General features: G+C 42.7%; 2 protein-coding genes across 3 annotated transcripts; one reads left to right on the top strand and one right to left on the bottom strand.

The window, feature by feature from the left end:
* Nucleotides 1–356: 356 nt before the first annotated feature.
* MRPL22 (mitochondrial ribosomal protein L22) lies at nt 357–6,374 on the bottom strand. Its single transcript, XM_079319821.1, has 7 exons — nt 6,272–6,374; nt 5,750–5,795; nt 4,433–4,577; nt 3,250–3,315; nt 2,858–2,935; nt 1,959–2,028; nt 357–849 (listed from the first exon to the last, which is right to left on the bottom strand). Exons 1-7 carry the CDS (start codon nt 6,297–6,299, stop codon nt 638–640), a joined length of 645 nt encoding a protein of 214 aa, XP_079175947.1. The 5' UTR covers nt 6,300–6,374; the 3' UTR covers nt 357–637.
* GEMIN5 (gem nuclear organelle associated protein 5) lies at nt 6,365–23,118 on the top strand. Of its 2 annotated transcripts, none has more exons than XM_079319801.1 (28): nt 6,365–6,623; nt 6,769–6,923; nt 7,353–7,534; nt 7,853–8,004; nt 8,203–8,331; nt 8,487–8,619; nt 9,013–9,172; nt 9,798–10,010; nt 10,718–10,803; nt 11,289–11,383; nt 11,977–12,113; nt 13,264–13,337; nt 13,734–13,915; nt 14,016–14,155; nt 14,559–14,730; nt 14,951–15,178; nt 15,668–15,781; nt 15,975–16,103; nt 16,415–16,510; nt 16,783–16,920; nt 17,255–17,402; nt 17,532–17,651; nt 18,510–18,720; nt 19,253–19,510; nt 20,148–20,310; nt 20,863–21,436; nt 21,861–21,957; nt 22,521–23,118. In XM_079319801.1, exons 1-28 carry the CDS (start codon nt 6,428–6,430, stop codon nt 22,674–22,676), a joined length of 4,638 nt encoding a protein of 1,545 aa, XP_079175927.1. In that variant the 5' UTR covers nt 6,365–6,427; the 3' UTR covers nt 22,677–23,118. The 2 variants fall into 2 exon arrangements, with proteins under 2 accessions (XP_079175927.1, XP_079175926.1); XM_079319800.1 differs by having other exon boundaries at nt 8,200–8,331.
* Nucleotides 23,119–23,239: the final 121 nt, after the last annotated feature.

Genomic DNA, 23,239 nt, shown 5'->3' with positions numbered 1-23,239 from the left:
GATTATTAATGCCATGGGCAAATTCCAAAATAGTTTGACCATTCTGGAAGTTTTCACTGCCACTTCCTCTCTGACAAACTAAATATTGCCACCTACTGCCAAAGCCTGAACCTCCAAGCATTTTTTTATTTCCCACCCCCAGACAAAATGCCCAAGACACACAAAGAAGGCTGTTACAGCCCAGATAAACCAAAAATTGATGTCTGATATTCTGAAATATCGTTGTTACTTGGTTTTGTCCACTCTTACTTGTTTTTTTCCAATCTTGTAACTACTTTGTCAAATTTTAGTTTGAGGCTTGATCTTGCAACATGTCTGTCAAGCACACAGTTTTATTATAAAAGTCCCACCATACATAACAGAGACACCAAGCTTTATAAAAGGACCATATGTTTTAGATCTGACAGTCCAGGGTTGAGCTTGAATACTGTGGTCCAAGTAACTCAGAAAAATAACATCTGCTACTCCAAGATTTTTCCATACCTGTGACTTGACAAATAAATAAAAAAAAAACATGATCTGTCTCACATCATCCAGTTCCAGCAGCACCAAAGATATAACTAAACCATGACTTTAATGATTCCTTTCCACAATTACACTGCCCAACAAGAAATACCGATACAGCCACCGAAGTGTGTCACAGAGTGTGAACAAGGGTTCTGTTTCGCAGCTGCTGCACATATTCCTTTGCTTGCTCAAAGCCAGTCTTTGGTGGCTCTGGGGGAGGAGGAGGACCTTCCACCAGCTTCACAAAGTAGTGGCACCTGCTGATTTTCATCATGCCAAACATGCCCTTGCCGTGGCACCGCACCCGCTTCACGTAGCGGCCCCTGCCCGTCTGCGACTCCGCTGCAGGAAAAACGAGGGAGAGATTTTTCAGTCAGGAACAAACAGCTGCAATAAAACACCTCTCTTGCCAGGGTATTTTTCATGGCTGCTTCTAGGAAGTTAATTTTGCTTGGGATTCTCCCCTCCATCTTTCTTCTGTTACATTTAGCAGATCGCTGCTGCAGAGGAACCCGTGAGCTGCATTAACGCTCTCCAGGAGCACCAGAAAGGTGAATTTAGAAAGCAGGCACATGAAGATAAGTGTGTGGTGAAGGACAAATCACACTGAGCACTTACTAGATTATACAGCTCTTCTGAAGGTGGTATTTGTTTCACTGCCTTTCAGTAGTTTGTCTCATGAATTCCTGTAAGGTCTTACAGACTTCATTTTCCCTCCTTTCTCCCTTTATTGCATTCATCACAGGAATTTCATTACCTGCACATCCAGTCCTGCACTACAGCTGAGCCTTCTTGTGGCAGAGTCCTGCAAGACTCCAAAGAATTCTAATCAAACTCTCTACAGTCCAGGGGACTTTAAGGGGTCAGTTTAATAAAATTTATCCCCTATTAGGAAAAATGGGATTTTTTCTTTGGGCCTCAAAACACCTAGGAGTAAACATTTCTCTAACATCTTTCTAGACTACAAAGCACTTTAGTCATTACAAGCTTATCCTGCAAATCATCTACAGACAAATCTTTTTATTAAGAATTTTACTGTCATTACCCATTTACTTTTATACTGTGTATGATGGAAGTTTAACTTGGATCCTGCAAATCAAGTTGTACCAGCCACAGACAAAGCTTCCAGCATCTCTGACTAGCAACATTAAAAACTAGAAACCATTTGCTTCTTGTTGTCCAGACTTTCATATTAGTGTCAAATATCTTCCTCCTCAGGACCTTCTGTTCAAGAGAGAGCAGAAATTACACTCTCAGAGGGATATATCCATCTTAAAAATGCTGCAAACATGTGCCTTTCATGTTTTGGTAAAGTTAAGTTTAGCAGAAACTGTCCTCTATTCACTTCCAGTGATTTCAAGCATCAAAATCTTATTAAATATAACACATTTTCATAGGGTAGGATAGAGTAGGGTGACATTTTTCGAATGCACTAAATTTAAAAAATGTACCTATGTGTAAATTTGATTTGAATTCCACATTGTGCTTTCTTACAGCCATTTCCTGTGCTTCTAACAGAACCTGTAACAAAAGGAAAAGAAATGGAAATACTGAGGAGGAATTAAAGCAATGCTATTTCTTATCTCTAGATAACATGAAAGAAGTTGAAAGTTTAAGTCAGTTATAGAAAAACTATTTTATTGAGATAAAAACTGTTAAAAGACAAGCATCTCTTTACATAAGGATGTTCCCTGCATAGAATGAAAAAGCCTCAGGACAATTTTATTACATTTTTGGGGAGGAAAGGGAGGCATGGTTTCCACCACCATTTGTCAGCCTTCCATCCATGGACCTTTATGGAATTAGACATCTGACTAGCAATAAATTCCAAGGTGGGCAAAATGAACGTGGTCCATTCAATACTTTCAGCTAATACAGGACATTTCTTTGCCATAATTATACCAGAAATCAACACTTCAGCCAAGAAAATGAGTAATTTGAGAATCCAAACTACTTCAGTGTATTCAGAGCTTTTGGGCCTTTAGAGAACTCAGTCCTCTCCTTAATAACATCTTTCATCCTTTACAGCTTAAGAACCAAAGCACACAGATGTAGCACTCATTATTAACCAGGATTCTGAACCTTTTACCATGAACTTAACACCAAGCACTGCTAGAGAGGACACCCACATGGAATTTATCACCATGACAAATCAGAAAACCAGAGACCCCAACACATTCATAAGTCACAACATTACATGACTGCAACAAAAATAAGTTGTTAGAAAGTGCTCCCAACAGGCTTATTTGAAACACAAAAACCCACAGAAGTAGAAACACCTCCAAACTTCTGGTGACAGGTATTGATTTTAAAGTTTTCTGGAAACCAAGAGTGTTAAACTGCTATTTACCTCTTTGATCACCTTTGCTCCCTTTTTGTCACTGAATTCCAGCTGAGCAAGAGCCTGATCAATGGACATTCCTTTTATCTGCAATCAAAGCATTAAAATTTACTTCTGCATTTACAAATATTTTCTTTCTCTTATTCAGAAGATATTATTGAAATTATACTGCTATTATAAAAACAAAAATACTGTCATTTCCTTAATTACCATTTCTTCAATGTAATATCTCACAGCTAAACCAAACTACAAACAGCCATTCCCTGTCCAGATCCATGCACATCCCCAGGACTCTGCTATAAAGATGCTGATTAAACTGTGATTGAATGAGGCTGTTAAGGCAAATACAGCAATTAAATTTTGCATTCTCTCAAGCACAGTACAAAATACTCTTTGCTTACCAGTTTTGCCAGATACCACATCTTATCTTTGCTGTATTTTATTTCCCTCCGACAGTGATATATTTCCTAGGGGCAAAACAAAGAAGGATGAGTAATTTTGCTGTGGAAACAGGAATGGAGCATCCATGGCTGCTCCACAATCTATGTTCTTACTAAGAATAAAATAAGAAGGGCTCTGCCTACTATGAGAACAGCACATCAGGCATAGCTTTGATATTTGAAACTGAAAGCACTAAAAAAAGGGGCTGGCACACAGGAAATTTTAATACAATCTTATGACAGTTTATAAGCAGAAGTCTTTGAAAAGGATAATCAGAAGATTTAGCACCATCTTTTCCTCTCATTCTCCCCACTTTAGAAGCAAAGATGGACATGCCCATTCAGCCTTAAAAATATTACCTTGCTGTCAACTCAGCAAATAAACAATATTATCAGAATGAACTTAATTAGCTCTTCAGAACTGAAAAGGGTTTCAAGTTTGATTGGCATGAAGAGCTGCCTCCACAGACCCATTTAACATTATTACTAACAGGGACCAGCACCAGTCAGGAGAATCTAACATCAATACAAATTTGAAAGAGATGGCACTCTTGATAAACAGGCAAAACACTGATTTAATAAACAAGTCTGTCAATAGCTGCACTTTACACACACTGCATCAGTCAGCACAGTCCACAGCAGGGATTTCTATATCCTAGGCCATAATGCTCACAAGAGCAATCAATAAATGCTCATGGCCCACAAAATACATGCCTAAAAAACCCTATTTATTTTGAAATGTAAATACTTCTACTATACTGAGCAATGTGTCTAACAGAAGCCACAACACATCAATTCCTAATGAAGAAAAATGATAACAATGGAATTCCAGAATATCAGATCTTGACAGTGCAATTTCTATGTCCTTGTAGTTCACAGACTTCTACAGAGGATGGGACCCCTACAGCTTGAACAACACATTGAGTAAATGATCAGCTGCCAGAAACTCAAGGATCCAATAAAATTTAGAGATGGAAAGCATTCCAAGTGATATTAACTTCTACAAACTGAATAAAATCCTAAAATAATGAGCAAATAAGCTTTCAAACTAGTGTCTTGTGCAGTCCCCCTGTGCACAGAATGACACTCTGTTCAGATATTGCTAAAGATTCTGAGGTAAGGACATCCACAGGAGCACCCTTACAGCTGGTCTGCGAGGCTCTCCAGGCAGCTGGGGAGGGTAAACAATCCTGTTCTTCTTCTCCCACTTCCCAATTTTCCCATTTCTCTGCACAGATGTGCTTGTGTGGATGCATGACAGAGGAAAAAGGCTACCAGATGCCAGCCACCTGCAAGACAAGACCACAACCTCAGCTGCTGAACACAGGTTCTTTGTCCTTGCCCAGTTTAATGGGAAAATTGTGAACTTGCAGTCTTGAGAAAGAGAACCAGCACATTTGTGTACTCAAAAAAACAAACTATTAAGTCCTTTATAGTTTATGATGAAAGGGCTTTTTAATTCAGCAAGACCATGAATATTGGTATGAGATTCCACATTAAATGTGCTCAGATTGTCACACAAAGTCACAGTCACACCTGTTCTGATGTTATTGTGGGGTTCAGGACTCACACAAACCATTTGCACCTTTCCCAAGGTACTTTCCATACCTATTTAACTTTTACCAACAACACACTTAGCAGTGAAAATTTCTAGTTTTTCAAGGGGCTGAGTATCTCAGAGCATTAGAAGTTTATAAACATAATGAAAATTGAAAAGAGAGGTGTTCTAAACTACTTCCAAAACACAATCTAGTCAATACAAAAAGCAGACTGCTGATAGCAATAGATTTAGTTTTCAGGCAGTTTGCTCACCTCAGATTCTGAAAAACCAAGCTACATTTTGCCCCCTGCTGCCTGGATAAAGCAGCAGTGGGCAGCCACTTGTGACTACAAGAAACAGATGAGTTCAAGACCAAATGCTGTGAGTTTGGCTGAGCCTTGAATGTCTTTTTGTGTGTGGCCAACCCGTGCAAAGCATCTTTAAAAAGGCAAACAGAGCATGCTGATTAGGGCATTGAATACCAGTGTTCACATCCCATAAGCAGAGATTAGCATGATACACATATTTCAATGTCATTGAGTATTTTTTCAGATTTTTGCAGGGATACAGTTGGCAGGTCCACTCCTCCTACAGCACAACTATGGGATTCCTCCAGAAAGAGAGGAAACTTCAGCAAAGGAAGGAAAGCAGTGACTGGGGACAGCACAAATACCACATTGCAGTGACCTAAACTGTGAAATGAGAGAAAACATGGATGTCCAAAAGAAAGAAACAAGGAGAGAGATATCTCCAGCCATCATGGCAGAAGTTCTGAATAAACAGAGACAGCACAGGGGCAGAAAGTGAGCTGCTCCCTGCAGCTGCAGGGCTGGGTGAGCCACGCCAGGCGAGCCCAGCCCCAGGGACCAGGCAGGGCAATGCCTGTCCCGGTGCCCAGGGACCTCCCGGTGCCAGACTCACCTCTCTGGCCGAGCCCAGCTGAGGAGACCCCGAGCACAGGCTGCACCTGCAGGGAAGGGAAAGGGAGGCATGACCAGAATCATAAAATCACAGAGTGGTTTGGGGTGGAAAGGACCTTGAAGCCTATCCATGGGCCGGGACACCTTCCAGTGCCGCGGTTTGCTCCAGCCCCAGCCGGCCTGGCCTTGAGCGCTGCCAGGGATGGCGCAGCCACAGCTGTGCCAGGGCTTCACCAGCCTCACTGCAAAGAATGCTTCCATAATATCCAATCTAAACCTACTCGCTGCCAGTCTGAAGCCATCCCCCTTTATCCTGTCGCTCCAGGCGCTTGTAAATGCTCTCGCTACATCATCCCTTCAGACTCTGGAAAGCTGCAACTTGATCACCCCGAAGCCTCTCTTCTCCAGGATGAACAACCCCAATTCTCCTAGCCTTTCCTCTTAAGAGAGCTCTCCATCCCTCCGATCATCCTCCTCTCAAGCGAGACCCTCCCAAACCAGCGCCGCGTCCCCTCAACCTCACCCGCGCTCAGCGCCCAGCGCGCCGCCATCTTCCCGGCCTCGCTTTGCGGCAGCGCTCCGGGCGGGCGCACGGGCAGGGCCGCGGTTTGCGACAGTTTGCGGCGGCGTGCGCGGCGCTCGGCGGCAGCGCCCGGGGCACGTGGGGCGGCGCGGGGCGATGGCGGCGGCGACGGGGATGGAGACGGGAGCGGGGACGGGTTCGGGGATGGGGGTGCGGGCGCTGCCCGCCTCCCCCAACTGGTACAGCAGCCGCTGCAGCGACGCTAGCAGCGACGGCCGCCTCTTCGGCTTCGCGGCGAGACACCGCGTCTGCTTGCTGGATGTCACCGCCGCCGCCGCGCCCACGTTTTACGGTATGGTCACAACCTTCCCCGGTCCCCGCACTGTTCAGGGGGGGCTGTACCGGGAGCCCGGACACGGCACGTGTGAGGGGGGATTTTGGGGTGCGGGGTTTCGAAGGCTTTGGTGCCCCGTGTCGATTTCTCGGTGTCGCGGCAGGGGAGCTCATCGGGCACACGGACAGGATCTCCGGATTCGCCTTCTGCCACTGCCCCGGGCAGAGCAGCCTCTGCGCCAGCAGCTCGGACGACGGCAGCGTCAGGATCTGGGACAGCGGGACTCTGTCGGCGCTGCTGGAGTACAGCGTGCACCAGGTGGGCTCGCACGGTGGGGCTGCTGTGCCCTAAGTGCTTTTCAGAGCCGCTGGAATTAAGTGAGTTGGACGCTCCTGGCCCGCTCGCTGTTCTTAGCCTGCAGCGCTGTTCATCACCGTAATTAGCTGCTGGTTGTCATCAGAGCCGCAGTGAAGTGGTTTTGACTCATTAGTGCTTAACCCAGCTCGCCTCAAGTGATCTTTGCGGGTTGCTGTGGCCCACAGGACAGACCGAGTGTGTATTTAAAGAGTTACTGTTGCCCATCAGCAACTGCATCCATCCTCTAAAGCCTGAAAGAATTGAGACACTCTGAGACAAACCTAGCTGAATCTGGGCACAGATAATCTTTTCACAGATTAGTTCCTGCCTGTTTTTCTGGATTACATACCAATAAAACAGCTCTAAACGTTTCCAATGCTCTTTCCTCAGAACCCGATCTCAGCACTGCACTGGTCACCTCTTGTGAAGGACCTGATTGTGTCTGGTGATGAGAAAGGTGTCATTGTTTGCTACTGGCACAACAGAAGTGACAGCCAGCAGTTCTTCCCAGAGCCCCGGACAGTTTTCTGCCTCACCTGTTCTCCTCATAATGAAAACCTGGTGGCCATTGGGTAAATGTTCATTAGTTATTATTCCTATGTTTTGCTTTCCACTCTTCTTCTGCAAGAATGTAATTGGGAGGTTTTGCTATGTGGTTGAAAGTTAATTTTTAAGAGGTCTTGGTGGCTGTTCTTTTAGTTTGGGAGTAAAACAAATTAGAAATAACATTTTGATTTGGTAAATCTGCAAAGGCAAAGACATCTAAAAGTGTAATGGTCCAGGCTGGCTTCTTTGTACTAGGGTGATAGTGACCCTGGAAAGAGCCTGTAAATCACCTTATTCCACAAGCATCCAAGAATGTCTTGATTAATTTAAATCTCTGCTTTCAGCTACAAGGATGGCATGGTGGTGATAATTGATATCAGCAGGAAGAGAGAAGTTGTGCACCGGCTGAGAGGCCACGAGGATGAAATCCATTGTCTGGCCTGGTGCCCTGTGCCTGGGGAGGAAAGGTTACCTGCTTGGCAGGATGAGCTCCAGGGTATGTAGACATAATTAACAGTTTGTGGAGTAGTTTTTAGTTCATGGAAATGTCCTTCTAGAGGACTGTTTTTTTTACAGAGGGTTGGTAACTAGCTAAGCAACTGCTAAGTTCAATAAAATACGTTAATTCTCAGTTCATTTTTATGAAGCTTTGAATTTTAAAGCATAATAACGTGATTTCAATGGTATTCAGCAGCTCCTTCAGAAGAAGGCAAGGTTCCAAATGGAGAGCTGACACAGGACACAGCCACAAAGAAAGGTTGTTACCTGGCCTCTGGAAGCAAGGATCAAACCATCCGAATATGGAGCTGTACCAGAGGCAGGAGTAAGTAAGAGATACACAGCAACAAGGTGTGAAGCAGCTCTTAAACTGCAGCCTTATGTGCTAAAAACGTGGGGAATGCCTTTAAAGCTGCAGATTCACAGGAGCCCTGTGTCTTTGAGAGTGTGTGAGGTGCAGTGATGCTCCTGGTTGTGCAGGTGTGGTGACTCTGAAGCTGCCACCCACCAAGAGGAGAGGAGGAGCCGTGGACCCCGCGGTCAAGGAGCGCATCTGGCTCACTCTGCTCTGGCCTGCTGGCCACCCCAGCGACCTGCTCTCCAGTGCCTTTGGGTGAGTGGGGCCCCCAGCAGCAGCTGCACCTTCCTTTCTTCCTGCTGGGGAAGTGCTGAGTACAAAACACACCCCCTTCTTCCTTGCTTTCCAGTGGAAATTGGAAACTGTAAAATCCAGGCTGAGAGTTAGAGTTCAGACATTGAGAAAATTGCTATTTGTCCCCATAATCTAACTGAATGTTGAATGCTAATAGTATTAATTGTGGTTTTGTTCATCTGCTGGGAAAAAGTGTCAGTTTTTAGGTGGAGTTTGTGTGTGTAGCTTTGTACAAGCAGTGGATGTCTGCAGAATTCTGGTACTCCTGACTTGCAGTATATTTGTCATATAGTCTGTATAGGGCCTGTGTTGTTCTTTTGAAGTGAAAATTTTAAATAAATTTCAATTTTGTAGAGGAGAACTGCTCCTTTGGAATTTGACCCAGCCTGGCAAACGCAAGTGGACTCTTCTGGGATCTTCAGAAGGACAAAACCACTCCAGAATTGTGTTCAATCTGAGTTCTGTGAAGCAGCAAGACAGAGAGCTCCTTTTTTCCATTTCAATGGACAGAGATGTAAGAACCATTTAAAAATTAGCATAGCAATGTCTCTACAATGCCATTTGACTGAGTAAGATTTACCCTTTCAGGCCACAGTTTTTCTCTTGAAGTGGGTTTATTTTAGCTTTTCATAGCATCACTAGCTAAGATTTGTAACACAACACAGGTTGTGTATGTTTCTGTTAGTTTATAAGCTCAACCTCTTAGCATGGTGGAGTGAATGCTTATGACACTCTGGACTCATACAGTAAGCATTTAATGAAAGGTGTTTTCCACTTCTTTTCCTCTCTGTTTCACTTTTAAAAGCCTGGTTTTCCTTCTTAGAATAATTTAATTGTACAAACTAATGCATCTATATTTTAATCAGCCTTTCTTTTCAATCTTTGGTCTTTTACTGGTAGCAGAGTTTTTCCTGTTTTGAGATTGGAAGAGAAACTTAGTAAAAGAAATTCATTATATCTTTTCCAATCTTGCAGCTGCTGCATCCCTGTCTGTGACATGGAATCCTCTGGATGCAAATCACATTCCATCAAGCCTTGCATTTTGACCCTTTGATTCTTCATTTCACTCCTGCTTTGTTTTTTCTTGTCCTGTAGTCACTCTGTATTTAACCATTCCTTGGTCCTTAAATATTCTTCAGGTGAAATGCTGGGATCTGTCAACTCTGGATTGCAGCTGGACCATGCCCTCCCTTGGAGGATTTGTCTACAGCCTTGCCTTCTCCCCTGTGGACACAGGCTGCCTTGCCATTGGGGTTGGGGACAGCATGATCCGAGTGTGGAACACTTTGTCTGTCAACAACCCTTATGATGTTAAAACCTTCTGGCAAAGCATAAAGTCCAAGGTTACAGCAGTAAGTGTGCTTTGGATTCCTTTTTTTTTTTCTTTCCTTATATCTTCTTTTCACTTAAATTTTTTCAAGTGTGGTTTTCTCTCTGTTTCACTCTGAAGGTTTGTCCCAGCTTAAATGGAACAAAGCCAAGTTGTTAATTTTATACTCAATTCTTTCTGCATACAATCCATTTTAGAATCTGGCAACAAGTTTTTAGACCTATTTACCATCCTAGAAGCTTGCCTTTACATCTGAAATAAGATGACTCAGAGATAAGTTGCAGTCCAGCTGGCTGTTATGTTACTTTTTCACTTTTATCCTCCTTCATGATTCTTCCTTGCTTCATCCATGGTTGCCCTTGCTGTGCTAGGAAGTTTGACAGATACCAAAAACCAATACAGCCAACACAGGTGTCTTCAGTTGGGCTTTAACCACTGGTTGGTCAAAAGCTACTGCCTGGTAAAATAGCTGGCAGCTATTTCTGTTTTGTAATGTAGCTATCAAATAGCATTTTAATGATTTTAATCCCCTGCATCTTATCCCATCAGAACTGGAAGGGGGAAAGCCTTTGATACTCAGAGCAGAGTGATGAAATCAAGTGGCTGTGGTTGGAAGGCTGGGTATAACATCCTTACTCATCAGTTTCAGAATTTTTCTTTTGTTTATTATTTAGCAATAAGATGTTTGTAACTTAGGTCATTTTGTGCCTCTGTATATTTTTCTTGCAGTTATCCTGGCATCCAACTAAGGAAGGCTGCTTGGCTTTTGGAACAGATGATGGGAAAGTTGGCATATTTGACACTTTGTCCAGCAGGTAAAAAAGTGGCTTTCAAATTCATCAGTGTCAGATCCTGCTGGTGTGTTACCACTCAGGGGTGGTGTGGCCTTTCCTGAGGGATACCTTTGCTGTTAGATGAGTGAGATTAAATTAAAATTAGTCAAACAGTTGGATTTTTCAATGCATTTTTTCATTTGCATTATGCCTGTGAGCTTCTAAGGTGAACTTGCTTTAGGGCAATCTTGAAATTGCATGTCCTGTGGGAGGACATCAGTTCAGGAAGACTTTACCCAGAAAGAAATTTTCAGGGAAGGAGGAGCAGCAAGGAGGAGGAGGTCACCAGGATGATTGTGTTACCATTTTAGTAGTGTCCTACAGCAGATGTTAAAGAAAAAAAGTTGGTTGAGCTATGGCTTTAGAATGTTAGAGCACCTGGTATCTCAAGTATGTTTGATTTTATCTTTTTTTCATTTCCATTTGCTGAAATCTGACTGCCCCTGTTTCCTTATCTTCCTGCCCAGTGCTAAGAATAAGCCACCTCAGATCTCCAGCACTTACCACAAGAAGACAGTGTACACATTAGCCTGGGGTCCTCCAACTCCTCCTCTGATTTCTGGTGAGTCTTCCAACACCTTGTGACAGTAGAATGTCCATGCAGAGCACACAGATGTCATGAAGCTGCTCTTCCCTCCCTTCTTAGGAGAAGGAGCCCCATTTGCTTGGTGGCAATTCTTTGAAGCAGCTAGGAATGTGTTCTGTAACTGTTAACAGTTTTGCAAGGGTGCAAACTCTTGTAGTTTGTGAATTCTGGTACCTTCAGGAAATACAGTTGAATAGTGCCCCACACCTCTGGGCTTGCTTCAGGAAATTCACAGGCTTCCTGCAGTAATTGCATCAAATCAAATACAGGTTTCAGAATTTCTGCTGTTTGAAATTTAGCCCTTCTTACACACTTGGATTATTTTCTTTTAAGGACCAAAATTTCAAGGGAATCTTGCTGTTTGCAGAGATTGTGATATGAGGGATCTGTTGTTAGAAATGAGAACTCCTTTTAGAGGGTTGTACTGTGAGAATTTTCTGCTGGTGGACCACATGCAATTGAAGGATGCATATTTTTTTCTGAAATAATGCTTTGATTTATAGTGAGAGAGATTCTATAAAGACTGGTGAAGAACAGAGTGTACTTAGCTCTTTTTCTCTTTTGGATAGGAGAAGAAAGTGAACAGCCCTCTGTAACTTTATATAGTTGTGCTGGAGAAGGAATTGTTTTCCAACACAATCCCTGGAAACTTAATGGAGAAGCAAATGACATCAACAAAGTCATCAGAGACACCAATTCAATCAAAGTGAGTATAAATTTGAGGGATTTTATGGATTTACAGTAACCACACCAGAGTTTCCATGGCCTTGTTGTTAAGTTTCTGATTTTGCCTTTTTGATGCATCTGTAACAAAAAACTTCAACCCCTCAGTCTCCACAGATCAACTTCAGTGACACTAACTGACTTAAACTATTTAAAGAGTCTATATAGTTGTGTCTGAAGAGGGTGGTTGGTATTTTTTTCTCCTAGTGTGAACATGGCACATCATCTTCTGGCATCAGTTGCTTAATTTTCTACACTGTGATTTTACTAGGGAGAATAAATGGGGGTAGAGTTTGGATTTAAAACTGTGTGTGGCTGTTGAAAATAGTAGATTTCCAGTTTCAAAGCACTTGAAGTGATATCCTGAATTATATCCTGGCTTGGACCACATGGTGAGCATGGATGAGTTACCTCAATTCCTTTAGTTCTCTTGCTTCAGCCATGAACTTTTAAAAATTTTTCATTAAGAACAGTAATGATTTTGCAGGAGGCTGTTTCCATTTATACTGCAGCCAGTGCAGAGTGGTTGGTGATCACTGAGTATCTTCTCAAGTGTTGTCCACCATATCTTAGTTGAAAGTATAAAATAAGTGTAGTGGGTTGGATCTTCAGTTCTTTTAAGTCAGCTGGAGTCAGTCCAAGGGTATTGATTTGCATCAGCTGGGTTTTATCTTCTTCCTTGAGTTAAGACTCTCTGAGGGATAAGAATAATGTCAGAGGCATTTAAATTATCATATTTAGACATCTAAATTATAAGTAGCTTTTGTCTGGATTCAAATGAGTACGGATAATTAAAAGTAAACTTTGGTTTCTTTTGAAGTGTGAAAGAATTTGCTTGCAAAGTCTGTTGCTTTCCAAGGTGTGTAAGGTTGTAAAACATCAAGGTCCTACTGGAATCCAGACAAAATTTCTTCAAAATATTTCTCAGAATTAAACCATAAAAAGTGATTGATTCTTGCATCAGTTATTTCAATTGCTCAGGTTTATGTCACTGCTTCAAAAGCAATGGACACTTTTATGACTTTTCATTTTGCAGACTAATTGCAGCTCTGTCCAGTTGCCAGCCTTGCTGTGTTGGATGTATGTGAGAGGGATTTGGGGGGTTTTGGCAATAATTGTGTCTTTTTCTGCAGCACAAGCTGCCTGCACGTACAGAGATCAGCTGGAAACCAGATGGCAAACTCCTGGCTCTTGGCAATGAGGATGGGTATGTCCAGCTTGTGGGTTAAGGTGGTGTCTGTGCTGATCTTGACTGCAAGTCACTGTGGTGAAGCAGAAGTACTTTTTGTTGCCCTGGTTTGTCACTGTTCTTGCACTGCAGATGTATTGGGACCATGATAGTACAGCATTCCCTGCTGTTATTTGTAGTAGCTGCTCTTGGCATGGAGGATCCTCATTATCACATTAAATTCTATTTCAAGGATCCACTCATGGTTGAAATGCACTTTTGCTGACCAGTGAAACCAGAGTTTGAGTTGAATCCAGAAAGCACAAACTCATTTACTCTAATTCATGTGCTTCGATTCTGCTCATGCAAGATAACAAAAATGTTCCCATTTTCACCAACTACTGAAATTCTTACACTGTTGTTCTTACATTTCAGCTCAATTGAAATATTTCAGGCACCAAACTTGAAGTTGCTCTGCACTATCCAGCAGCATCACAAACTGATCAATGCCATTCGTTGGCACCATGAGCACGGGACCCAGCCAGAGCTGAGTTACTTGATAGCCTCAGGCTCCATCAATGCCACCATTTATGTGCATAATCTGAAGAATGTTGTAGGTAACAGTTTGCAGATTATATTCCAAATCTTGACATCTTTTTTATTTAATTCTGTTTTGTCTTTCTGGCCATATTTAATAATGTTTCTATTTTCTTTCAGAGAACCCTTCAGAAAATCCTTTGATGATAACAGAGCCTTTTCGAACTCTGGCTGGGCACACAGCTAAAATCACAAGCCTTTCTTGGAGCCCCCACCACGAGGGGAGATTGGTGTCTGCTTGCTATGATGGCACTGCTCAGGTATTGTCCAAAGCACCTCAGAATTGTATTTCAAATCACCCATTCCACAGCTGATCAAAGAGCAAAACCTGTTTTTGTGAGGTAAACTATTAAAGTACTGCAAGTTTATCTGCTGGTTCTGGATATCTGATGCACAGATTATGTTGTGATTTGCAAATTGATTTGTAAGTCCAAGCATTTAGGTGCTCATATTAGCACTTTTGGATCCTTAGTAAAGAAAGATGTTGTGCAGCTGTATCAGTGCAAACAAAGTCTGCATTTTTTCCATTTCCATGTTGGTGTTTGAAGTACCCCTGCAAAATCCCAAAAGAGAAGTTCCTATCTGTGCAAATCATGAGAAAATGCAGAGTATTAGGTGAAGAAGTGACTTTCTGAGTAATTGGATTTCTTCCTTGTTGCCAAGGTGTGGGATGTGATGAAGGAAGAGCCACTCTGCAATTACCGAGGGCACCAGGGCCGCCTGCTGAGTGTCCAGTGGTCCCCAGTGGATCCAGATTGTGTTTATACAGGAGCAGATGATTTTTCTGTTCACAAATGGCAAATCTCCAAGCAGGAACACACACGGCCTCCTCAGGGTGAGTGTATTCAAACAGAAAATCTTTCCTGAAGGTGATGTTGGAGCTGAGAAATGGGAAGTTGCTATGTTGAAGTGATGCAAGTTCTTGTGCTGAATTCCAAATCTGCCTCTTGCTCTTCAGGAATAAACTGTGTCTAGGTTTAAATTGAGTGTTCTTATTTGGGAACTAAATGTTGATCCTAAGATCACTTAATACACTAAAATTTGCACTTTTACAGGCAAAAAGAGTATAGAGTTAGAGAAGAAAAGAAGTATACAGCCAAAAGTTAAAGCCAAGAAGAAGAAAAAGCCTGTAGGCAAGAGTCCAGGCAAGCAGGATGCAAATGATGCCATGAATGGAGATGACAGCTTGAAGGAAATACTGCTGGAGGAAAATGGAGTGTCAGACCACGAAGGAGAAAAAGAAGCTCAGGAGGCAGAGTTGGCTGATAAAGTCTCTGTGACTGGTAATAATCAGATCATCTTAGTTCAATATTTTCCAGACTGTTCAGCCCTCAGAGCATCACCAAGTTTAATTTTCATGCAGATTTTCTCATTGTATGGTTTTGAATTGAAATTGTCCTTGAAGGGAAAAAGGCTCTGGAATGCCTTTTATAATTTTCTAAACTATTTTGGGACAAATTGTCTTCAGATAACAAGATTCTGGCCTCAAACAGAGTTACTGTGTTGGGCTTGAAACAATGCCATTTTTGATCAGCATTGATAAATCTTATAATGCTGGTGGGTTTTCATAGGTGTCTCTTGACATATCATTTAGCCTTTGACAGTTTTCTGTTTTCTTGATATTTCCTTTCCCTAAAAAGCTGTTACATTTTATGGCAAAGCAAAGCTTGGTTTCTGTTTCAAAATTAATGTAACAGAATGTGACTATGTGAATTATTCTGTGTGCACTTCCATTCATTGCTTTTCCTTTTTTAAATCACTTGACTCCACAGTGTCCAGGGATACATCTTCATCTGCATGTGATGATTCTTCATTCAGCTTACCAAAGCCTTCTGTGACCCAGAAAGCTGCTCCTGTGAGAAAGGATTCACCTAAAGAGAGACCAAGTTAGTACCTTCAGGGATTTTTAGCAGTCCTGTATCAAGACAGAGTTCCCCATTCTAGACTTGTTTGACTGCAGCTTGCCTTCCTAATTGACACCAAATAAGTGCCAGAGAAAGAAAAGAATGCTTTTGAAATAAACTGAGGAGTTCTGCTGTAACTGCAGCAGCAGTGACTAAAGTGTGTCTGATTTTTCAGCTCCTGATGCCTCTCTGAAGAGGAGGAAGCCTCGTTCCATTCTGCCCTTCAGCACATTAATGGATCACAGGTCAAAAGAAGAATTGCATCAGGACTGCTTGAGGTTGGCTGCATGTCTGAAAACTAAAGGTATCAGTATAAAATTTAAAATACTTAGAGGGTAGGTGCTCTCAAATACTCAAAATCAATTGTCCAAGGACTTGACTTAAACGACAGGACAATATTTTTTTAAATCCTCACCTTTATCAAAATGTGACTTGGTGTGATATCAAACTTAGATCTTAGTGTTGACCAGCAAATTGTTAAATCTGCTGTACAGGAAAGAAAGTAGAAGACAGAAGTATTTGCCACCACTTGAGTGGTGTACAATGGTACAGTGACTTGGCACATTGCCAGTTTTTTGTTAAATCCTAAATATTAATTCTTCTTATCTGGTTTAGATAATAATGAAGATGTGTCCCCTGACCTCAAGGATTGCATCCACCTGGGGTTGTTCACAGACAGGGATTCTCTACACAAGATGATTGATATGGAAGGTAAGTGGCAAAAAGAGTAAGTCCACTGTAACTGTTACATTCAAGTAGAAAACAAATTGGGAAAAATGCTTGAGTTTTCTTTATTGTGGATAGAATTAAGAATGCAGCACTGTGTGAGAAGAATATACATCTTTTTCTCAGATGGTTTTTGCATCTTTGAGATGCAAACCTGCCTTATCTTAATGAATGATTTCCCTTTTGCCAAGCTATTTTACTATGACAAGTGATGCTGTTGCATTCATGCTGATGGGAAGTGTGTTTGCTTCCAACAGGAAAACACCACTTGGAGAATGGGCATGCAGAGCTCTTCCAGCAGCTCATGCTGTGGAAAGGAGACATGAAGGGTGTCCTTCAGGCAGCTGCTGAGAGGGGGGATCTGACAGACCAGCTGGTAGCCATGTCACCCATGGGTATGTTTGCTCTAGCACCACATACACTGGTGGAATTGGCTGCCAAGAGTCCCCTCATTCTGGTGGTTCTGGACAGAAACTCAGGAATTAGTTCTTTGTGATAAGATTAGCAGTCCTTACAGCTTGCTGCTGGTTTAAATATGCTTTTAAGTTATTTTACTGGCAGTGAAGTCCTGCAATTATGTTCAGTTAGTTTTGCCCCACTTCACTTGTGTTAGCATGGTTAAGAAATAGACTCTAACCTGGGGCAGATTGAAAAAACCTGTGATGGTAAGTCACAGGAATTCTTCCAGTTATAAAACTGCCTCCAATGGTGTTGCCTTTTCTTTTGCAGTTGGCTACCAGGCCTGGGTTTGGACAGTGGAAGCCTTTGCCAAGCAGCTGTGTTTTCAGGAGCAGTATGTGAAGGCTGCCTCCCATCTCCTGTCCATCCATAAAGTCTATGAGGCTATTGAGCTCCTGAGAGTGAACAACTTTTACAGGTTGCTGTATATTTATGTTTAGCACTTCATCTTGTTGGTTTTGGGTTTTTTTGTGGGGTAGACTGAGCATTTTGGTTCACTCTTTGCACACAGTGTAACTTTCCTGTCTGGTTTCTGTTATGTGCACAGGGAAGCAATTGTAATGGCTAAGGCCAGGCTGCGTCCAGAGGATCCAGTTCTGAAGGATCTCTACACCAGCTGGGCAGCTCTGCTAGAGAAAGATGGTCATTATTCCATGGCTGCCAAGTGGTGAGTGTTACTGGGGAGAAGACAGAATTGTTTTCATGTCTTGGTTTTGTATCAGTTGAAATCTGTTAACAGGTTTGGTCACTGGTTGTCTAAGGTGCTTCCTGAGCCTGATCTCACTAAATTTCTTCCAATGTAGGTGGGAAGTGAAGCTCCAGAGAGCAGTTCAGAGCAGAAAGTCCAAATGCCATTTACAGTAGAGCCATTTCTTTCCATAGACATTCCTGGAAGTTTTTGAAAAGTAGTCTAGCAAGACTAAGATTAGGTTGTCTACAAGAAGCTTATGTGAGATGTCCAGCCTTTCCACAGGAAACATTCAGTGCAGCAGTTCATTTTGAGTTTCTTGAAACCTTAGCAAATATCCTGGTTATTGGGTTATCCTGCTCCAACTGGAGTGTTTAAACTTATTGACTACCAAAATTACTAATATTTCTTGAAATATTTTGACTGGAATAGTGTCCTCTGCTTGGTGCTGATTTCAGTTCTGGCATTTTTGTGGGTGTCACACTTGTGAAAGGGTTTGCATGAAACCCAGAGAAATGCAGTAGGGACAAACAGCTGCATATAACCTTTGTCTCCTGAATCTGTTTAGTTTTATTGCTCATCCAAGCCATGTGTGGTGTGCAGACCACCAGAGATTTCAGTCCTGACTTTAAGGCTGTGTGACTTTCCCTTTGTGGCTTTGCATCAGATTGTTCACCATATGTTTATGGTAAACTTTGATAAGAAGGTGAGGAGAGCTCTGAGAACCTGTGGAAAATCCAGAGTAATCTTCATTTGCATGTTTGTGCTACTGTGTTGCAATCCAATTTAAAAACTATTTTAGTACCAATCAACTTGTTTTGCTTTTATCTTTTTCAGTTATTTGGGGGCTTCCTCACCTTATGATGCAGTTAAAGTGTTGTCGAAAAAGGGGGATGTGGCATCTCTTAAAACTGCTGCTGAGCTTGCTCTGATATCTGGGGAGGAGGAGTTGTCAGCAACTTTGTCTTTGAGATGTGCCCAAGACCTGCTGTTATCCAGGAATTGGGTGGGAGCTCAGGAAGTTCTTCAGCAGCATAAAACTTTATTTGTGAGTCTGGTCCTTTGCTTTCCACCATCTTCAGTATTATCTCTCTCCAGATTGACATAACTTGGCACCACTTCCCATATGTTAATGGTCCATAAGTGGTCCTTTGGGCTGGTTTTGCTTCAAAATATTTTTCTAGGAGTATATTGGATCAACCCCATGGATTGGTCATGGTGGGGAGGCATGTAGACTGCTTATTGTTATATGAGAGGTTGTAGAGAAAAGTGGGATTCTTATTTTAAGTGTAGCACCAATCATGAGAAGGAAGAAGTATTTGCTGTTTACATTAAATGAACTAATGAACCAGCTGGAAGGGCAGCTGCTGGAGGCTGAAATTTGAAATTTTTTGTGGACTGAGAAGCAGGTGTCTTGACTTGCTCTGAGGTTTCCTCTGACTTCCCCTAGGCTCTGTCACCAAGATGCTGCTACCAGGCACAATGTTCTTAAATCACTCTACCTGCTGTGGTCAGCAAGGGATTGCTTTTCTTGCTGCAACAACACAGTGCTTTATTTTTTTTTTTCCTCCTTGTTAAAGGGACAAAGGCTTGTTTTCTGCCTGAATGAAGTGCTCTGCAGGTGCCTCAGTGAAAGGAACCCCTGTGAGCGAAAGAGCCCCGTGCCCCCCTGTTACCACAGCTGGCAGCTGAACAGACAGGCCTCCTTTTTTGACATGGTGACAGAAGTGTGGCAGAATGTGCTGGGCATGGACACCACTGAACAAGCCACATGTGCACAGGAGCAGCTTCACAGGATTGAGCATCCTCCCTCAACCAGCAACACACACCCAAAGCAGGTAAATGGATTTTGATCTGTGCAGGCACAAATCCTCACTTGGGCATAGGCAGTAAATCCAGCCACTCTGTGGTGTTTCAGCAGCCATTCCCAGGGAACTGATGTCTGCACCCTGCTGCAGGATGGGGTTTTAGTCTGGGAGAGAGATGATCAGCAGTTGGTAGCCAGCAGTTGTTTCTGCATTTGTTTCTGTGCTGGATAAGAGCTGGCATAGAGTGTTGGGGGTGAGCACTGAGGTCACTGAGATGTGCTGGCTGGGAGTGATTGACAGAGCTGAGTAGTCTCAGCACTGATTCAGGGTTTGTATTGGACTCTTAAGGGAGGTAGGGCTGCTTGTTGTCAAAATAGTTTGCAAGGTCTGCCCATAGACTGGTGCTCCTGCAGCTCTTCTCTGTGACCACAGTGTGCCACTGCTCCCACTTCTCATCTGCTTGCTAAGACACAGGCAAGCACAGTGGCTGATTTCACAGCTCCAGGTGATGTAGAAATGCTCTACCTCCTGCATGAAGGAGACTGTAAATTGCATTGTCACTAAAATTGCTTTTGGTCAAATCATGTGCTTCTGGGCTCTTCCACAGTTGTCAAAAGCTCATACTTGCAGTAAAACTATTAACTGTGCTCTCTGGGTCTTCCTGTAGGTGCTTTTCCATATCTCCCATGACCTGGCCCTTGCAGCCCTGAGCTGTCACTTGGGTACATGGGATGAGGCAGTGAAAAGTATTCTTGGAGCTGTGACCCGCAGTTTTGATGCTGGGAATTTCACTCTGATGCAGGAGATTTGCAGCATCATCCTTCCTGAGGGTAAGTCTCTCTTTGTGTCTCTTTTGGCACTGACAGGGCTCTTTTCTGCCAGCACAGCTGTGTCCATTACTGTTCCTAGGCTAAATAATGTTTGGAAGCAGCAAGACTTAGCCATATCTGTGGAAACTTGTAGAGTTTGGCTAGTGCAAAGACCATTGGGCAATGAAAATTCCTAACTGTGGAAGGAAGCTCAGCTGTGTCACCTGGTGTGAGTGATGTAGGAAACTGAGTGAATTCTCTTCTGTGAGGGAGATGGGGCACATCAGAATGCTGTGTTCATTTCATAGCAACATATACTCCAACTTGTCTTCCATTCATTTTAGGGTATGCAGTGTATTTAGTTTGTGGGTTATTATGTGACTCAAGTTTTGCAGCTTGAGACCAAGGAAATTTGTTGTAGCTGATGAGAACATTTTAGCTAGAACAGAGTATTGTGTTCACAAAGATACCAAAGATGTTTTGGGTTTCCAGGGTTTCCTGCTTCATTTACCAGATCTGCTGATTGTCTCTGAAAGTTCAATGAACTATCTGTAATCCTTTTCTCATTATTAGGTTGTGATGACCTGAGAGACAAACTGGACAGCACAAACTCTCAGAGCATGGATGCCTGCAGGAGTCTGGAGGGCTTTGTGGCTTACAGATGGCTCTATGAGCTCTGGTGGAACCCACCTAAAGACTCCCTGGGCCTGCAGAAGGCTGTTCTGGGCCCTGTGCTGTGTCCCAGTGAGCAGACAGCTCTTGAGAAGAGCTGTGTTTCAGGTGACCCATCCCCTGAGGAAACAGTTCAAACTGCAGCTGAGATGGGTGAAAACCTCTGCAGTACAACTGAAGTTCCCAAGTGTGAGACACAGAGTGACTCAAGAACTGACTCTGTTGATGTGGTAGACAGACAGTCAAAACTGAAGGGTTGCCAAGTGCTCCTTTCAGAAGAGATGGCTGCCTTGCAGAACACCCAGAGAGACATAGCTGAGGTCCAGGAGACTTTAGCAGAAATGATCCGCCAGCATCAGCAGCAGAGGAACAATCTCCAGGAAAACACAAATGGAAACACCCAGGGAAGCAACCTGGAACAGAGTTCAGAGACTGAATCAGAAAAATCATGCTCTGACAGCAACCAGATGAATTGGTAAGACTCAGCACAGGAATGAGTGGGTTGAAATGTTTCTTTTTTGTATTTGTGCAGCAAATTTGTTTTGCTTAGACTGCCTCTAATCTCCAGCCCATCATCCAGGAACATTTGAATATACAGCTCAGAAATCTTGCATTTCCCCTGGACTGAACCATCATGTGCATAAACTCAGTGCAGCTGAACAGTTTTGTGATGCAGGAGGTGGTGGTACAGTGAATAAACAGGGCAGCTTGAAAAAGGGAAGATAATGAAAAGGCTAAGCATGATTTAAGAGTTCTGTTTCCTTGTTGAACATTGGTTTGGGACTAACAAGAATGAGCTAGAGCATAAAACACTTGGCCAGTTCTCTCCTGTGCTCCTTGTCCAGGAGGGAGGCTACAGTCACCTAACATTCTCATGACACCTGCTCTTTTCTTGACAGCAAAGATGAACCAAAGCAACCAGTTACACTCCCTGAGCTCACAAAGCAGCTTCTGAAAGCAAAGCAGAAATTAGCTGAATTCCCAGACAATTTAAAGGTAAGTTTTCAGAAGAGCCATTGCAGTTCTGGAAAAAGTTATTCTGCAAGGGCTGCAGAATCACAGAATCCCTTTCATACAGAAAGGAACAGTGATGTTCCTTGTGATCCTGTGGTAGTTTTGAGAGGAACCTGACACATGGCATCAGGGTGGTATTTTTCTTTCAAGTGTAATTTCCCCATGCAGTTGGACAGCATAGCTAAAGCTCCTGTGTGGGAGAACTCAGTGAGATACCATGGATGGATCATCCTATGCATCTTCAGAGAAATCCCTTCATACTTATGTATGGAAAAAAAAATATAAATAATGAAATCAAACATTTAAGCTATAAAATGGCCTTTATAGATTAGGAGCTGCAGGAAGTACACATCACACATTTGAAAATGGGTAACCATGGTGATTGGGCAAAAGGGGGAAAACCTGGATAAATGTGAAGAGAAAATGCATCTGACTCCTGGCTGTTTTGAGAGTGCTACAAAGCAGTGTCTTTAGAGAGCTGCCTGATTATGCTGAATAACTGCAATATAAACTCTAGACATCACCTCATGTTCATTTTTTTGCAGGTCTTCCCATTCCCTGATGTGCTGGAGTGCTGCCTCGTGCTCCTCCACCTTGGATCCCAGTGTCCTCCTGAGCTGCAGGAAGAGGCTCTGGCTCTCCTTAGGGAACACGGTGATGCTGGTGTTCACAAAAAGGCTGCCAGGAACTTCTTGACGTGACATGTGGAGACCAAACTGTCTCCTGTGAGCTGCCTCCAGCTGCTTAACACTTAAGGCTGCTCTTTCTTCAAGTGAAGGCTTCTTTTGATGGTTGTGGCTGTTACTGATACAAAATGTCAGGTTTGTACACATCCACTTGTACTCATCCACTGATACTTATTTAAGGAGACTGTTAGAAAACTGAAAAGCAGTAGAGTGTGGGCTTGAACTGTTCTAATGGATTTTTGTATAGTTTTTTATTTGTTGGACACTATGCTAATTAAAGATTTTGCTGTTTACATGCAAGAGAAAGTTTTGAGTGCTTTGTAGTTTTTCAGCAGAGGAGGAAGAATAGCTGCCCTCAGGAAAATCAGTGGTTTCTGTAAACTGACCCTTAGGCCAGTATTGTTCTTAAAAGCATTGTGAGTTTATTTTTTCTCCTTTAAATAAAGTCTTCTACCACCATGAATTGGTATTTAACTTGATGTATAGAAGTAAGTTCTCTAGAATGGTGCTGTTTTAGAAAGTGCCAAAACCAATCCTGGATTTGGCAGCCTTGAACATGCAGTATTTTGACCAGTTTT

This window comes from Erithacus rubecula (genome assembly GCF_903797595.1).
Source record: "Erithacus rubecula genome assembly, chromosome: 16".
NCBI classification, from domain to species: domain Eukaryota; kingdom Metazoa; phylum Chordata; class Aves; order Passeriformes; family Muscicapidae; genus Erithacus; species Erithacus rubecula.
The sequence above is the reverse complement of the archived record's forward strand: the minus strand, read 5'-3'. Positions and strand labels throughout refer to the sequence as shown.

Coding starts and splice junctions, on each gene's coding strand:
- GEMIN5 (XM_079319800.1), top strand. CDS start 6,428: ATGGCGGCGGCGACGGGGATGGAGACGGGAGCGGGGACGGGTTCGGGG. Junction 6,924..7,352: donor TGGAGTACAGCGTGCACCAG/GTGGGCTCGCAC, acceptor CTCTTTCCTCAG/AACCCGATCTCAGCACTGCA. Junction 14,731..14,950: donor ACACACACGGCCTCCTCAGG/GTGAGTGTATTC, acceptor GCACTTTTACAG/GCAAAAAGAGTATAGAGTTA.
- MRPL22 (XM_079319821.1), bottom strand. CDS start 6,299: ATGGCGGCGCGCTGGGCGCTGAGCGCGG. Junction 5,796..6,271: donor GCGCTGGGCGCTGAGCGCGG/GTGAGGTTGAGG, acceptor CCTTCCCTGCAG/GTGCAGCCTGTGCTCGGGGT. Junction 3,316..4,432: donor GAGAGCCTCGCAGACCAGCT/GTAAGGGTGCTC, acceptor TTTTGCCCCTAG/GAAATATATCACTGTCGGAG.